This window comes from Triticum urartu, chromosome 2 (genome assembly GCF_003073215.2).
Source record: "Triticum urartu cultivar G1812 chromosome 2, Tu2.1, whole genome shotgun sequence".
In the NCBI taxonomy this organism is placed as follows: domain Eukaryota; kingdom Viridiplantae; phylum Streptophyta; class Magnoliopsida; order Poales; family Poaceae; genus Triticum; species Triticum urartu.
The window spans coordinates 78,678,115-78,696,572 of NC_053023.1; the positions used below are offsets into that span (position 1 = coordinate 78,678,115).

An 18,458-nucleotide genomic window follows, 5' to 3' on the forward strand; every position below is an offset into this window, starting at 1 on the left:
GATCGGTTGGATCGCGAAGACGTTCGACTACATCAACCGTGTTAACCTAACGCTTCCGCTTTTAGTCTACAAGGGTACGTGGACACACTCTCCCCCTCTCGTTTCTATGTATATCCTAGATAAATCTTGTGCGATCATAGGAATTTTTTTGAAATTGCATGCTACGTTCCCCAATAGTGGCATCCGAGCTAGGTCTATGCTTAGATGATATGCACGAGTAGAATACAAAGAGTTGTGGGTGATCAAAGTCATACTGCTTACCACCAACGTCTTATTTTGATTCGGCGGTATTGTTGGATGAAGTGGCCCAGACCAACCTTACATGACCACGTTCATGAGATCGGTTCCACCGACAGACATGCAACTTGTTTTTCATAAAGGTGGCTGGTGGGTGTCTGTTTCTCCAACTTTAGTTGAATCGAATTTGACTACGGCCGGTCCTTGTTGAAGGTTAAAACAACACACTTGACGAAAAATCATTGTGGTTTTGATGCGTAGGTAAGAACGGTTCTTACTAGAAGCCCGTAGCAGCCACGTAAAACTTGCAATAACAAAGTAGAGGACGTCTAAATTGTTTTTGCAGGGCTTGTTGTGGTGTGATATGGTCAAGACATGATGTTATATACGTTATTGTATGAGATGATCATGTTTTGTAAAAGTTATCGGCAACTGGCAGGAGCCTTATGGTTGTCGTTTTATTGTATGCAATCGCCATGTAATTGCTTTACTTTACCACTATGTGTTAGTGATAGTCATAGTAGCAATAGTTGGCGAGATGACAACGATGCTACGATGGAGATCAAGGTGTCAAGCCGGTGACGATGGAAATCATGACGGTGATTCGGAGATGGAGATCAAAGGCACAAGATGATGATGGCCATATCATGTCACATATTTTGATTGCATGTGATGTTTATCCTTTATGCATCTTATTTTGCTTAGTTCGGCGATAGCATTATAAGATGACCCCTCACTAAATTTCAAGGTATAAGTGTTCTCCCTGAGTATGCACCGTTGCTATAGTTCGTCGTGCCGAGACACCACGTGATTATCGGGTGTGATAAGCCTACGTTCACATACATGGCCTAGCATGTACAGACATGGCCTCGGAACACGGAGACCGAAAGGTCGAATGTGAATCATATATTATATATGATCAACATAGAGATGTTCACCACTGAAAACTACTCCATCTCATGTGATGACCGGACATGGTTTAGTTGATATGGATCACGTGATCGTTTAGATGACTCGGGGGATGTCTATCTAAGTGGGAGTTCTTAAGTAATATGATTAATTGAACTTAAATTTATCATGAACTTAGTCCTGATAGTTTTTGCATATCTATGTTGTAGATCAATGGCTCGTGCTACCGTTCCCTTGAATTTTAATGCGTTCCTAGAGAAAGCTAAGTTGAAAGATGATGGTAGCAACTACACGGACTGGGTCCGTAACTTGAGGATTATCCTCATTGTTGCACAGAAGAATTATGTCCTTGATGCGCCGCTAGGTGTGAGGCCTATTGTAGGAGCAACTCCGGACGTTATGAACGTCTGGCAAGCTAAATCGGATGACTACTCGATAGTTCAGTATGCCATGCTTTACGGCTTAGAATCGGGACTTCAAAGACGTTTTGAACGTCATGGACCACATGAGATGTTCTAGGAGTTGAAGTTAATATTTCAAGCAAATGCCCGAGTTGAGATATATGAAGTCTCCAACAAGTTCTATATCTGCAAAATGGAGGAGAACAGTTCTGTCAGTGAACACATACTCAGAATGTCTAGGTACCATAACCACTTGACTCAGCTGGGAGTTAATCTTCCGGATGATAGTGTCATTGACAAAGTTCTCAATCACTGCCACCAAGCTATAAAGGCTTCGTGATTAACTATAATATGCAAGGGATGGAAAAGACTATTCCCGAGCTCTTCGCAATGCTCAAAGTTGCGAAGGTAGAAATCAAGAAGGAGCATCAAGTGTTGATGGTTAACAAGACCACTAGTTTCAAGAAAAAGGGCAAAGGAAATAAGGGGAACTTCAAGAAGAATAGCAAGCAAGTTTCTACTCCCCGGAAGAAGCCCAAGTCTAGACCTAAGCCTAAAACTGAGTGCTTCTACTGCAAAGGGACTGGTCACTAGAAGCGGAACTGCCCCAAGTATTGGACGGATAAGAAGGATGGCAAAGTGAAATGTATATTTGATATACATGTTATTGATGTGTACCTTACTAATGCTCGTAGTAGCACCTGGTTATTTGATACTGGTTATGTTGCTCATATTTGCAACTCGAAATAGGGGCTACAGATTAAATGAAGATTGGCTAAGGACGAGGTGACGATACGCGTCAGAAATGGTTCCAAGGTTGATATGATCGCCGTCACCATGCTACCTCTACATCTACCTTCGGGATTAGTTTTAGACTTGAATAATTGTTATTTGGTGCCAGCGTTGAGCATGAACATTGTATATGGCTCTTGTTTGATGCGAGACGGTTATTCATTTAAATCAGAGAATAATGGTTGTTCTATTTATATGAGTAATATCTTTTATGGTCATGCACCCTTGATGAGTGGTCTATTCTTGTTGAATCTCGACCGTGGTGATACACATATTCATAATATTGATGCCAAAAGATGCAAAGTTAATAATGATAGTACAACTTATTTGTGGCACTGCTGTTTAGGTCATATTGGTGTAAAGCGCATGAAGAAACAACATGCTGATGGCTTTTGGAATCACTTGATGCTTGCGAACCATGTCTCATGGGCAAGATGACTAAGACTCCGTTCTCCGGAACAATGGAGTGAACCACTGACTTATTGGAAATAATACATACTGATGTATGTGGTCCGATGAGTGTTGAGGGTCACGGCTGGTATCGTTATTTTCTGACCTTCATAGATGATTTGAGTGGATATGGGTATATCTACTTGATGAAACATAAGTTTGAAACATTTTAAAATTTCAAAGAACTTCAGAGTGAAGTGGAAAATCATCGTAACAAGAAAATAACATTTCTACAATCTGATCGCGGAGGCGAATATTTGAGTTACGAGTTTGGTCTTCATTTAAAACAATGTGGAATAGTTTCGCAACTCACGCCACCTGGAACACCACAGCGTAACGGTGTGTCCGAACGTCGTAACGGTACTTTATTAGATATGGTGCGATCTATGATGTCTCTTACCGATTTACCACTATCGTTTTGGGGTTATGCATTAGAGACAGTTGCATTCGCGTTAAATAGGGCACCATCTAAATCCGTTGAGACAACACCATATGAAGTTTGGTTTGGCAAGAAACCAAAGTTGTCGTTTCTTAAAGTTTGGGGTTGCGATGCTTATGTGAAAAAGCTTCAGCCTGATAAGCTCGAACCCAAATTGAAGAAGTGCGTCTTCATAGGATACCCAAAAGGAACTGTTGGGTACACCTTCTATCATAGATCCGAAGGCAAAATATTTGTTTCTAAGAATGGATCCTTTCAAGAGAAGGAGTTTCTCTCGAAAGAAGTGAGTGGGAGGAAAGTAGAACTTGATGAGGTAGTTGTACCTTCTCTCGAATTGGAAAGTGGTTCATCACAGAAATCCATTCCAGTGATGCCTAAACCAATTAGTGAGGAAGCTAATGATGATGATCATGAACTTCAGATCAAGTTACTACCAAACTTCGTAGGTCAAGCAGAGTACGTTCCGCACCAGAGTGGTACGGTAATCCTGTTCTAGAAGTCATGTTACTAGACCATGATGAACCTACGAACTATGAGGAAGCGATGATGAGCCCAGATTCCACAAAATGGCTTGAGGCCATGAAATCTGAGATGGGATCCATGTATGAGAACAAAGTATGGACTTTGGTTGACTTGCCCGATGATCGGCAAGCCATAGAAAATAAATGGATCTTCAAGAAGAAGTCTGGCGCTGATGGTAATGTTACTGTCTACAAAGCTCGACTTGTTGCAAAAGGTTTTCGACAAGTTTAAGGAGTTGACTACGATGAGACCTTCTCACCCATAGCGATGCTTAAGTCTGTCCGAATCATGTTAGCAATTGCCGCATTTTATGATTATGAAATTTGGCAAATGGGCGTCCAAATTGCATTCCTTAATGGATATCTTAAAGAAGAGTTGTATATGATGCAATCAGAAGGTTTTGTCGATCCTAAAGGTGCTAACAAAGTGTGCAAGCTCCAGTGATCCATTTATGGACTAGTGCAAGCCTCTCGGAGTTGGAATATATGCTTTGATAGTGTGATCAAAGCATATGGTTTTATACAGACTTTGGAGAAGCATGTATTTACAAGAAAGTGAGTGGGAGCTCTATAGCATTTCTAATATTATATGTGGATGACATATTGTTGATTGGAAATAATATAGAATTTCTGGATAGCATAAAAGGATACTTGAATAATAATTTTTTAATGAAAGAGCTCGGTGAAGCTGCTTATATATTGGGCATCAAGATCTATAGAGATAGATCAAGACGCTTAATTGGACTTTCACAAAGCACATACCTTGATAAAGTTTTGAAGAAGTTCAAAATGGACCAGTCAAAGAAAGGGTTCTTGCCTGTGTTACAAGGTGTAAAGTTGAGTCAGACTCAATGCCCGACCACTGCAGAAGATAGAGAGAAAATGAAAATCATTCCCTATGCCTCAGCCATAGGTTCTATCATGTATGAAATGATGTGTACTAGACCAGATGTGTGCCTTGCTATAAGTTTAGTAGGGAGGTACCAAAGTAATCTAGGAGTGGATCACTGGACAACGGTCAAGAACATCCTGAAAGACCTGAAAAGGACTAAGGATATGTTTCTCATTTATGGAGGTGACAAAGAGCTTGTTGTAAATGGTTACGTCGACGCTAGCTTTGACACTGATCCGGATGACTCTAAGTCGCAAACCGGATACATATTTATATTGAATGGTGGAGCTGTCAGTTGGTGCAGTTCCAAGCAGAGCGTCGTGGCGGGATCTATGTGTGAAACGGAGTACATAGCTGCTTCCGAAGCAGCAAATGAAGGAGTCTGGATGAAGGAGTTCATATCCGATCTAGGTGTAATACCCTGTGCATCGGGTCCAATGAAAATCTTTTGTGACAATACTGGAGCAATCGCCTTAGCGAAGGAATCCAGATTTCACAAGAGAACCAAACTCATCAAGAGACGCTTCAACTCCATCCACGATCAAGTCAAGGAGGGAGACATAGAGATTTGCAAAATACATACGGATCTGAATGTTGCAGACCCATTGACTAAGCCTCTTCCATGAGCAAAACATGATCAACACCAAGACTCCATGTGTGTTAGAATCATTATAGTGTAATCTAGATTATTGACTACTACAAGTGGGAGACTGGAGGAAATATGCCCTAGAGGCAATAATAAAGTTGTTATTTATATTTCCATATATCATGATAAATGTTTATTATTCATGCTAGAATTGTATTAACCAAAAACTTGGTACATGTGTGAATACATTGACAAAACAGAGTGTCCCTAGTATGCCTCTACTTGACTAGCTCGTTAATCAAAGATGGTTAAGTTTCCTGACCATAGACATGTGTTGTCATTTGATGAACGGGATCACATCATTAGGAGAATGATGTGATGGACAATACCCATCCGTTAGCTTAGCATAATGACCGTTAAGTTTTATTGTTATTTCTTTCTTCATGACTTGTACATATTCCTTTGACTATGAGATTATGCAACTCCCGAATACCGAAGGAACACCTTGTGCGCTAAAAACGTCATAACGTAACTGGGTGATTATAAAGATTCTCTACAGGTGTCTTTGGAGGTATTTTTTGGGTTGGCATAGATCGAGATTAGGATTTGTCACTCCGAATATCGGATAGGTATCTCTGGGCCCTCTCGGTAATGCACATCACAATAAGCCTTGCAAGCAATGTGACTAATGAGTTAGTTGCGGGATGATGCATTACGGAACGAGTAAAGATACTTTCCGGTAACAAGATTGAACTAGGTATGAAGATACCGACGATCGAATCTCGGGCAAGTAACATACCGATGACAAAGGGAATAACGTATGTTGTCATTGCGGTTTGACCGATAAAGATCTTTGGAGAATATGTAGGAACCAATATGAGCATCCAGGTTCCACTATTGGTTATTGATGGGAGATGTGTCTCGTCCATGTCTACATAGTTCTCGAACCCATAGGGTCCGCACGCTTAATGTTCGATGACGATTTGTATTATGAGTTATGTGTTTTGGTGACCGAAGTTTGTTCGGAGCCCGGATGAGACCGCAGACATGATGAGGAGTCTTGAAATGGTCAATAGGTAAAGGTTGACATATTGGACGATGGTATTTGGACACCGGAATGGTTCCGAATCATTTCGGGTATTTTTCGGAGTACCGGGAGGTTACCGAACCCCCCCCCCCCGGGGAAGTAATGGGCCTACATGGGTCATAGGGGGGAGAGAGGGGAGCCCGCAAGGGTGGCGCCCCCCCATGGGAGTCTGAATTGGACAAGGGGGAGGGGGCGCGGCCCCCTTTCCTTCTCCCTCTCCCTCTCCCTCTCCTTCCCTTTTCCCCCTCCGAAAGAAAGGAAAGGGGGCCGAATAGGATTGGGAGTCCTAGTTAGTTTCCCCCCACTTGGGCGTGCCCCTAGAGCTAGCCTCCTCCCCTCCTCCTTTATATACAAAGGCAGGGGGAACCCCAAAGCACAACAGTTGTTTCTTAGCCGTGTGCGGTGCCCCCCTCCATAGTTTACTCCTCCGGTCATATTGTCGTAGTACTTAGGCGAAGCCCTGCGCAGATCACATCACCATCAACGTCACCATGCCGTCGTGCTGACGAAACTCTCCCTCGACACTTTGCTGGATCAAGAGTTTGAGGGACGTCATCGAGCTGAACGTGTGCTGAACTCGGAGGTGTCGTACGTTTGGTACTTGATCGGTTGGATCACGAAGACGTTCGACTACATCAACCGCGTTAACCTAACGCTTCCGCTTTCGGTCTACGAGGGTACATGGATACATTCTCCCCCTCTTGTTGTTATGTATCTCCTACATAGATCTTGTGTGATCATAGGATTTTTTTTGAAATTGCATGCTATGTTCCCCAACACTCATATCATGTGGTGAATAAAAATATAGCCTCAAGTAAAGTTACCAATGAACGGAGACGAAAGAGGGGATGCCATCCAGGGCATCCCCAAGCTTAGTTGATTGGGTATTCCTTGAATATTACCTTGGGGTGCCTTGGGCATCCCCAAGATTAGGCTCTTGCCACTCCTTATTCCGTAGTCCATTGAAACTTTACCCAAAACATGAAAACTTCACAACACCAAACTTAACAAAAAAACTCGTAAGCTCCGTTAGTATAATAAAGCAAATCATCACTTAGGTACTGTCAAGACAAGATTCACATTTTTTCTCACATTATTCCTATTTTACCCTATCATTTCTACAATTTATATTCAGCAATAAGCCATACAAACTAGAAAACAAGCAAACTGTGCATCGAAAACAGAATCTGTCAAACGGGACAGTCTATAGTAATCTGTAACTCTCAAATACTTATGTAACTCCAAAAATTCTTAAAAATTAGGACAACCTGAGAAATATTTTTATTAATATACTGCAAAAAGAATCAGTATTTTATCACACTTCTGTTAAAAATGAGAATTGTTTTCCTGAGCGCAAAAGTTTCTGTTTTTCAGCAAGATCAAATCAACTATCACCGTAAGCCATCCCAAAGGTCTTACTTGTCACTTTATTGAAACAAAAGCTATAAAATATAATTACTACAGTAGCCTAATCATGTGAACACATAAAAACAGTAGGGGTAAATATTGGGTTATCTCCCAACAAGCGCTTTTCTTTAATGCCTTTCTAGCTAGGCATGATGATTTCAAAGATGCTCACATAGAAGATAAGAATTGAAACATAAAGAGAGCATCATGAAGCATATGACTAGCACATTTAAGCCTAACCCACTTTCTATGCATAGGGATTTTCTGAACAAACAATTTATTGGAACAAGAATCAACTTGCATAGGAAGATAAAGAAAGCAAAACTTCAAGATTTTCAACATGTAGAGAGGAAACTTGATATTATTGAGATACGTAGAAGCATAAGTTCCTCTCTCATAATAATTTTCAGTAGCATCATGAATGAATTCAACAATATAACCATCGCATAAAGCATTCTCTTCATGATTTATAAGCATAGAAATTTTACTACTCTCCACATAAGCAAAATTCTTCTCACTCATATTAGTGGGAGCAAACTCAACAAAATAACCATCACGTCAGGCATAATCCAATTGAAAATTAAAATCATGATGGCAAGCTTCATGGTTATCATTACTCTTTATAGCATACATGTCATCACAATAATCATCATATATAGCAACTTTGTCCTCATAATCAATTGGAACCTCTTCCGAAATAGTGGATTCATCACTAAATAAAGTCATGACCTCTCCAATTCCACTTTCATAAGTATCACAATAAGATTTAACACCCTCCAAAAGAGTGGGATCATTACTTCCTAAAGTTGACACTCTTCCAAACCCACTTTCATCAATATAATCATCATAAATAGGAGGCATGATATCATCATAATAAATTTGCTCATCAAAACTTGGGGGACTAAAAATATCATCTTCATCAAACATAGTGTCCCCAAGCTTGTAGCTTTGCATATCATTAGCATCATGGATATTCAAAGAATTCATACTAACAAGATTGCAATCATGCTCATCATTCAAATATTTCATGCCAAACATTTTAATGCATTCTTCTTCAAACAATTTGGCACAGTTATCGGAATCCTTATTCTCACATAAGACATTAAAAAGACGAAGCATATGAGGCAACCTTAATTCCATTTTTTAATTTTCTTTTATAGACTAAACTAGTGATAAAATAAGAAACTAAAAGATTTGATTGCAAGATCTAAAGATATACCTTCAAGCACTAACCTCCCCGGCAACGGTGCCAGAAAAGAGCTTGATGTCTGCTACACAACCCTCTTCTTGTAGACTCGCGTTGGACCTCCAAGCATGGAGTTTTGTAGGACAATAGCAAATTTCCCTCAAGTGGATGACCTAAGGTTCATCAATCCGTGGGAGGCATAGGATGAAGATGGTCTCTCTCAAACAACCCTGCAACCAAATAACAAAGAGTCTCTTGTGTCCCCAACACACCCAATACAATGGTAAATTGTATAGGTGCACTAGTTCGGCGAAGAGATGGTGATACAAGTGTAACATGGATGGTAGATATAGGTTTTTGTAATCTGAAAATATAAAAACAGCAAGGTAACTAGTAGTAAAAGTGAGCGAAAACGGTATTGCAATGCTTGGAAACAAGGCCTAGGGTTCAAACTTTCACTAGTGCAAGGTCTCTTAACAATGATAACATAATTAGATCATATGGCAATCCCTCAACGTGCAACAAAGAGTCACTCCAAAGTCACTAATAGCGGAGAATAAATGAAGAGATTATTGTAGGGTACAAATCCACCTCAAAGTTATTCTTTCTGATCGATCTACTGGGCTATTCCTATAAGTGTCACAAACATCCCTAGAGTTCATACTAAAATAACACCTTAAGTATCTGTGGGTTTGATTATACGATATGCATCACACAATCTTAGATTCATCTATTCAAACCAACATAAGGAACTTCAAAGAGTGCCCCAAAGTTTCTACCGAAGAGTCAAGACGAAAACGTGTGCCAACCCCTATGCATAAGTTCACAAGGTCACAGAACCCGCAAGTTGATCACCAAAACATACATCAAGTAGATCACGTGAATATCCCATTGTCACCACGGATAAGCACATGCAAGACATACATCAAGTGTTCTCAAATCCTTAAAGACTCAATCCGAAAAGATAACTTTAAAGGGAAAACTCAATCCATTACAAGAAGGTAGAGGGGGAGAAACATCATAAAATCCAACTATAATAGCAAAGCTCGCGGTACATCAAGATCGTGCCAAATCAATAACATGAGAGAGAGAGAGATCAAACACATAGCTATTGGTACATACCCTCAGCCCCGAGGGTGAACTACTCCCTCCTCGTCATGGAGAGCGCCGAGATGATGAATATGGCCACCGGTGATGGTTTCCCCCTCCGGCAGGGTGCCAGAACGGGCTCCCGATTGGTTTTTGGTGGCTACAGAGGCTTGCAGCGGCGAAACTCCCAATCTAGATTTGTTTTCGAGGGTTTCTGTATTTATAGGAATTTTTGGCGTCAGTTTCACGTCAGGGGGGTCCATGAGGAGCCCACAAGGACGGAGGGCGTGCCCTCGACCCTTGTGCAGGCCTCGTGGCTCTTTTGGCCCAACTCCTTTGCTTCGGGGGCTTCTTCTGGTCCTTAAAAATCACCTTAAATTTTCAGCTCATTTGGACTCCGTTTGATATTCCTTTTCTGTGAAACTCAAAAACAAAAAAAACAGAAAATGGCACTGGGCTCTAGGTAGGTTAGTCCCAAAAATCATATAAAATAGCATACAAATGCATAATAAACATCCAAGATAGATAATATAATAGCATGGAACAATAAAAAATTATAGATACGTTGGAGACATATCAGTTGTGCCCACCTCGGTGGCCTCCCGCACCGCCTCTTTGCTCTGTAAATACCCCAATATTCCAGAAACCCTAAGGGAATCGACGAAAAATCAATTCCAGCCGCCGCAAGTTCCAGAAACACCAGATCCAATCTAGACACCATCACGAAGGGGTTCATCATCCTCATCGGTGCCTCTCCGATGATGCGTGAGTAGTATTTTGTAGACCTTCGGGTCCGTAGTTAGTAGCTAGATGGCCTTATCTCGCTCTTTTGATTCTCAATACAATGGTCTCTTAGAGATCCATATGATGTAACTCTCTTTGCGGTGTGTTTGTTGGGATCCAATGAAATTTGAGTTTATGATCAGATCTATGTTTTTATCCATGAGAGTTATTTGAGTCTTTTGATCTCTTATATGCATGATTACTTATAGCCTCATATTTCTTCTCCGATATATGGGTTTTGTTTGGCCAACTTGATCTATTTATCTTGCAATGGGAAGAGGTGCTTTGTGATGGGTTCGATCTTACAGTGCTTGATCCCAGTGACAGAAGGGGAACCGACATGTATGTATTGTTGCTATTAAGGATAGCAAGATGGTGTCTATTTCTACATAAATAGATCTTGTCTACATCATGTCATCATTCTTATTGCATTACTTTGTTTCTCCATGAACTTAATACACTAGATGCATGCTGGATAGCGGTCGATGTGTGGAGTAATAGTAGTAGATGCAGACAGGAGTCGGTCTATTAATCTTGGACGTGATACATATATAATGATCATTGCCTGGATATCGTCATAATTATTTGAAGTTCTATCAATTGTCCAACAGTAATTTGTTTACCCACCATTTGCTTTTTTCTCGAGAGAAGCCACTAGTGAAACCTGCAGCCCCCGAGTCTCTTCTTTATTATATTTGCCTCCGTGATCTATTTTTATTTGCTTTTATTTTCAGATCTATTAATCCAAAAATACAAAAATACCTTGTTGTAATTCTTATTTATTTATTTTGTCTCGCATTCCTGTGAGATCTATGTATCCAATCTACTACGATTTTACCTATCTTTTTACCCGTGAGGGATTGACAACCCTTCTCTTACGTCGGGTTGCAAGTATTTGTTCTTTGTGTGCAGGAGCTGTTTACGTGGTATTGCGTGGTTCTCCTACTGGTTCGATAACCTTGGTCTCATCACTGAGGGAAATACCTACCGTTGCTATGCTGTATCATCCCCTCCTCTTTGGGGAAATACCGACGTAGTTCAAGCAAACATCAGACCTTACAAGAGTTTAGAAGTCTGACGCTTTAAGAAAGAAAAGAATTCGGAATAGAATGATTTTGAGTATAAATTTCTTGGTCAAAAACCTTCACCCAATTTTGAATTTGTCAAGTCAAGAGCTTTATGTAAGAGTAGAAGCCCCAAAAGGTGAATTAGGGATTTATCTAGTAGGAGATGATAGCCTTTTCCCCTGGAGATGGAAAATCCATCCACCCATTTTTTAAATTTGCAAATTCTTCTTCGACTAGTTAAAAAGATGAAATTGGCTGATATCATGACAATATTAGGTAGTATATATACCATCATGGGGGGAGTTTATCGTTGAAATCATAAAAGACAGGGTAGAGGTAGAAACTATCAGTTCTTTTTTGAAATTAGAATTATTAAAAGAAGTCTATGGACCGATATCGATTCTACCCATTTTGACCTTCCTTTTGGGAATAAGAACAAAGGTACTCGTAATTGTGTGGTTAGAAAGAGACATAGCTGTGTCGATACAACAATGTATTGGTCCTGAATATGTTGGCCACCAACATGCTCAAGCTATAGCAGATGGGACTAAGCTACTTTCTAAAGAAGATGCACTGCCATCCCAAGGAGATATTTATTTATCTAGCATTGGACCCTCTATAGTTGTCATATCAGTTTATTAATTATTTTATTATCCCTTCGGGATATCATCTTGTTTTAGCTGGTCTTAGTATTGGGGTTTTTTTATGAATTGCCACGGCAACACGCACAAGCCTAGCTACCACCGTATGCAAAACCCTTCATTTATTAAATGAAGTTCATAATTAGGCTTGAGTCTCGACCCTAAAGAAAAATAAAGAAACCCAATAAGAACAAACAATAAAAGCAAAAAATAAAACCAAAGAAAAGCAATGCAAAAGAATGAAAACAAAGAGCGGAGAAAGAAACAAAGAAAATCGATGAAAATCAAGAAAGAAACAAAGAAAAACTAAAAGAAAAAACAGTAAAACCGAGAAAGAAACAAAGGGGAAAACAAAAAAACCCAGTAAAAAGGGGATAAAACGTAGAAACTCAATGAAAAAATGAAGGTAAAATAAAAAAAGAGAAGAAAACTGATGAAAGAACAAAAAAATCAAGATAATAAACGAAAAATAGAAAACCAGAGAAAATCTTTTTTAAGGAACCATAGAAAACTATACAATACAATTGTTTTTTAGACAAACTCGCAACACTTTTATTACGTCGTCACAATTTTTACAGGGATGAGTGTAAGGTTGCCGGGTTGACCTAATCAAACATGATGACCAACCCTAAATTGAGTACATGCTTTGCGAGGTTGTGAGCCTCAACCTTAATGGTTCTGAACTCATGCTTAAGAACAGAGGGAATAAAAGAAATGTATCCAACACAGCTACGAGCGAGCGGCGAGCGAACCAGCACTGAGAACGGGCCGGCCCAGTACAGTACAGCAGACACAAAGGCGAGTCGGAAGCTACGCTCGCTACGAGCGAGATATATAGCTCTCGCGGTAGTTTTCTGCTGCTGGACATCCCGCTCGTTCTTCTCACCTTCTCAAAACCAAATCCCGCTCCTCCGCCGCACCCCCACCGCCCAGTCTCCGCCCCTACGCTCCCCCTCCCCGCGCCCCAACCCTAAAGATCCTCCATTTCAAAAACGAAAGCCCCTAAGATCCGCCCGTGCGCTCCTCCTCCCCTCGCCCCAAACCCAAGATCCACCGCCGCTCCGCTCCTCCTCCCCGCGCCCCCCACCGCCATGGCCACGCGCGACCGCGCTGCCCGCTCGGCGACGGCCCGCCTCAAGGAGAACGACACCCAGTCCCAGTCACAGTATGGCAAGCGCCAGCGCACGGCCGCGGGCCCGGCGCCGCGCCCGCCGCTCTCCACGGCCCCCCAGAACGCCGCCGCGCCTCCCCCCGCGGAGGCCCCCATCGAGTTCGCCGGGAGGGAGGACGTCGACGCCCTCCTCAACGAGAAGATTAAGGGCAAGAACAAGATGGATTACAAGGTATGGATTTTTTCGCAACAGACAACAGAAATACTACTAGTGGATTCTCCCGCTTTGGTGGAATGACCTTGCCTCCTGTTTACTGTTTTCATGTAGCCATCTCCTCTCGGTCTAAATCTCAAAAGAAAAAAAAAAGAAAAATCTCCTCTCGGTCTGACCCTTTTTGGTGGGTAGGCCGAGACAAAAAAATTCTGGATTTTAGCTTGCAAGAACAATTTAGAACAGTTCCGGGCTCTCTAATCTGCGCTCAGGTTGTAGTTTGTCCCGCCCCTAACATGTCACGCCTCTGCTGTGTGATGAATACATAAGTGAAATTCCAAGATTTTGGTAAACTATATGTTCTGGTCCTGCCTCTAACATGTCTTTCTGATGAGTCACTATTTCCTGCTATTCTGAACTGATGATTATGGTCCTTGGCAGTGTTCTAAACAGCATCAATTGTTTGATTGCTTCCCCAGGGAAAGAGTGAGCAGATGATTGAGTACATCAAGAAGCTGCGTGCTTGTATCAAATGGTTGCTCGAGAGGGAGGACGCAAACCTCGCTGAAATCGGAAAACTCAATGGCCTAATCGATGCTGCAGACAAACATCATGCTGAAATTGGTAACACTTCTTCATCTGACAGTGTGAAAACTTTTGCAATTGTTGACCGTACTGACTGAATTGGTGTGTTGCCATCCAGTGTCTCAGTTGGAGTGCAAAATCCAAGAATCCGTGGCAATGAAAGAGGAGCTTCAGAAACAATATGCCTCTTTAGGAGAGAGCCTAAAGAAAGTGGAAGCTGAACAAATGGTGTTGTACCTTGTGCATTTCGCTAATTTATCTTTTATGGACCAAGGAGCAATCTGTAATCACAAATTTGTAAAGTGCAGGAGTGCCTTCGATCTTATGGAGACGAAAAGGAGGCTAGGATTGCTGCAGAATCTTCAAGGAACGAGCTTTCAGAAGAACTCAACAGAGTTAAGTTGGAGCAGAAGCGTCTTAATGATCAGGTATTATTGTTGTTCAATATTTTCTCTAATAAATTGTTTATTTACCATTGTTCATGTTTTAACAATATTTCTATTACATTTAGATCAAGATGCTTCAAGATACAAATAAGAGGCTTCAGGAATACAACACTAGCTTGCAGCAATATAATTGCAACCTCCAAGCTGATGCAACAAAGAATGCTGAAACAATAGACAAGCTGCAAAAAGAGAAGAATACTATGGTTGAAACAATGAATGGTTTGAAAGATCATTCTAACTCAGTAAAGTTGCAGCTTGATATGGCAAAGGTAATATTTTAGTTTTCATCTTTTAATTGCATTCTTTATGCCTTCAACTTTCTTATTACATTTATAAGTTACATACTCATAGCTAAGCCTTTTACTCTGCAGTCTTCACAGAGTGAAGCTTTGAAACAAAAAAATAACTTATTGAATGAGGTTGAAGCTCTCAGAGCTGAATTACACCAAGTAAGGGATGACCGTGATCATAAATCAGCTGAAATAAATTCGTTGTTGAGTGACTTGGGTGTGTACAAGGAACTGACAGGAAAGTCTTCGTCAGAATTAGAGAATGTCATGATACGATGTGATGCACTTGAGGTATGATTATACACACTCAATTATAATGCTAACCATTTCAATTATGTTGGCTTATTTTTTTTCAATCATGCAGGAAACTTGTTCAAACCAAACTGAGAAGATTAAAACACTGCAAATTCAACTTGCATCGGCTAATGAAAAGTTGAAGGTGTGTATTTTTATAGAAGATGTTTGTTTCAGCTTGTAGAATCTATAGTTTCTGACTTGCCATTTATGATTAGCCTCAAAATAAGCATTTATAGCTACAAGCTGCAAGCTGTGGTTCATTTGTATCACTATTATGTCCATTATAATATTTGTAACAGTTTTGCATGCCTATTATCATTTAGATTGAATTACCATACTTTCAATATATGAAATGCACGTCTGTGTAATGGTTGTAATTTACTATCCAGAGATCTAATTTGACAACTATGGAGACAATGAGTGAGTATGAAAGCCAAAAGAGAATGCTGGAGGACCTACAATTACGTCTTACAGAAGCTGAGCAAAAAATTGTGGATGGGGAGAAGTTGCGGAAAAAACTACATAACACTATACTCGTAATGATTTATTCTCCTAAAGACTCGTACTAATCCCATACAGTATGTTTGTTTATAAGATCAATGTGTTGCAGGAGCTTAAAGGAAATATTCGTGTTTTCTGCCGAGTCCGACCTTTATTGTCAAATGAATCTGGAGCTGTTTCTTATCCAAATAATGGAGAAAATATAGGTCGTGGTGTCGAGTTGATACATAACAGTATGTTACATTTACTTTTACTGCTTAGTATATGTTTGTGTATGATACTTGCTAACTTCTGTAAACTAACTTTTTTCATTTTTTGTTCAGCACAATCGTATTCATTTGCGTTTGACAAAGTGTTTGATCACTCGGCATCCCAGGAAGATGTGTTTACTGAAATTTCTCAGTTGGTTCAAAGTGCACTTGATGGTTATAAGGTACTTTTAGTGGTGGTATAACTAATATTGTATTTTCAGAACTGAATAATAATAAATTCAATTAGGCAGAAAATTAAGAAAAATTAACTGTTCCAAAAGTACACTGTTAATCACTGTGCACTTCATCTAATTGTTTTAGCCAAGTACTTGTCTGTTTTTATTTCTTGTATTGAATAATGGAAAAAATAGTTTTTGTTTTCAAATTAGGAACTTATTATGGAACTTACTGATCTCAAATCATGTAGGTATGCATATTTGCTTATGGGCAAACTGGTTCCGGCAAGACACACACTATGATGGGAAATCCTGAGTTCAATGATCAAAAAGGGTTAATACCTAGATCGCTTGAACAAATTTTTCAAACTAGTCAATGCCTTATGTCACAAGGTTGGAAATATAAGATGCAGGTGTGTTACAATTGATTTGTTTACTTACTTGAACTAAAGACTTATCATGTATTCTCTATCTATAATCCTAATTTAGCTTATTTTTGTAGGCTTCAATGCTAGAAATATACAATGAGACCATACGTGACTTGTTAGCGACAAGTCGCACATCTATCCAAGATGGTGCCGCTTCAAAATATAATATCAAACATGATGCGAATGGTAATACCCAGGTGTCTGACCTCACAATCGTTGATGTACGGAGTATCAACGAAGTTTCTTCTCTGCTCAAACGGGCTGCACAAAGCAGGTTGACTCGAAGTTCTTTTGAGATTCAGTGAAACTACCATTAATCCTTATTTTTTGTTTAACAATGATAAGTTACGATAGCACAAGCAAATTTGTATTGTGGATGCAAGTTCTAAGTAAGTTAAAAGCAGTATTTCCTTGATTTGAACTAAAACTTTTCCAAACATACATTTTGTACTCTTGTAATCAATGCTTAGTACCATGTTTTTTGTCATGCTACTCAGACTAACTCTCCAAAAGAGTGTTCAATTTGGTTGCAATGTCTCAATATTTTTGGTACTTGCATGTATATGTGCTGAATCAACTAGTATTTGTTTTTTCGTTCTTGTTTGCAGATCAGTAGGAAAAACACAAATGAATGAAGAATCATCTAGAAGTCACTGTGTTTTCACACTACGGATTTTTGGTGTAAATGAGGTATGCAATCTTTTACTGATAAGTTCAATTCATGCATAACCTTTTCTCAATGTTTGCGTTATTATATTCTGTGCAGGGAACAGATCAACAAGTGCAAGGTGTTCTCAATTTAATTGATCTTGCAGGCAGTGAACGGCTTAACAAAAGTGGTGCCACTGGGGATAGACTCAAGGAAACCCAGGTAGTTTGCTATCCCTTTGTTTTGTGAAGTGTACATTTGTAACATCCATAGCACTTGTATGGTATTAACTTTAACTCTTTAGGCTATTAACAAGAGCTTGTCGTGCTTGAGTGATGTTATCTTCTCCATTGCTAAGAAAGAGGAACACATTCCATTCAGGAACTCCAAACTGACGTATCTACTCCAGGTAACTTCACAGTACCAAAACTAGGGTGTACAGTCTCACTATAATTCAGTGCCATTTTACAGCCTACAACTGTTTTCCTTGTACACAGCCATGCTTGGGTGGAGACTCTAAAACGCTAATGTTTGTGAACTTGTCCCCGGAAGTGTCTTCTACAAGCGAGTCTATTTGCTCGCTTCGTTTTGCTGCTCGGGTGAACTCTTGTGAGATCGGCGTCCCTCGTCGTCAGACTCAAATGCGCAGCTTGTCACAAGGATGAGCCTATGCAGTCAATTCACTGGCAAGTCCCATCCCATCCATGGGCCATCAGTAATGTAGGTGTGTTGTTTGTTTGTTGATAATTGAGGGATGCAATCCATCATTTGCACCGCATTTAGAGGTTGTATATTCTCATTTGCTTTGTTGTTTGTTCTTGATGATTATATTAACAGTCAGGTGTGGCGTGCTGACCTATCCATTTCAGTTATCTAATCTGTATCGGCTTTGATACTCTACTCTAGCGTAGAGTGATGGTACTACTAGTAGTTGAGCTCTGTAGGTGTATTGGCATTCAGCCTTTTATCGCTTGGCTTGTATTAATAACTAATTGCTGGGAAGATGCATTCCATTGACCTGCTTGT

General features: G+C 40.2%; 1 protein-coding gene across 1 annotated transcript; it reads left to right on the plus strand.

Annotated features, from left to right (window-relative positions):
• Nucleotides 1-13,405: 13,405 nt before the first annotated feature.
• On the plus strand, nucleotides 13,406-18,449 carry LOC125535942 (kinesin-like protein KIN-14N). Its single transcript, XM_048699022.1, has 16 exons — nucleotides 13,406-13,830; nucleotides 14,289-14,433; nucleotides 14,513-14,622; nucleotides 14,703-14,822; nucleotides 14,906-15,109; nucleotides 15,212-15,421; nucleotides 15,495-15,569; nucleotides 15,817-15,963; nucleotides 16,038-16,161; nucleotides 16,252-16,361; nucleotides 16,607-16,768; nucleotides 16,858-17,057; nucleotides 17,392-17,473; nucleotides 17,550-17,654; nucleotides 17,737-17,841; nucleotides 17,930-18,449. Exons 1-16 carry the CDS (start codon nucleotides 13,579-13,581, stop codon nucleotides 18,095-18,097), a joined length of 2,319 nt encoding a protein of 772 aa, XP_048554979.1. The 5' UTR covers nucleotides 13,406-13,578; the 3' UTR covers nucleotides 18,098-18,449.
• Nucleotides 18,450-18,458: the final 9 nt, after the last annotated feature.

What these genes read in the sequence shown, in the direction of transcription:
- LOC125535942 (XM_048699022.1), top strand. Translation starts at nt 13,579, where the DNA reads ATGGCCACGCGCGACCGCGCTGCCCGCTCGGCGACGGCCCGCCTCAAG. An exon ending in CAAACATCATGCTGAAATTG is followed by an intron (nt 14,434 to 14,512) that starts GTAACACTTCTT and finishes GTTGCCATCCAG; the next exon opens with TGTCTCAGTTGGAGTGCAAA. An exon ending in GTGCACTTGATGGTTATAAG is followed by an intron (nt 16,362 to 16,606) that starts GTACTTTTAGTG and finishes CAAATCATGTAG; the next exon opens with GTATGCATATTTGCTTATGG.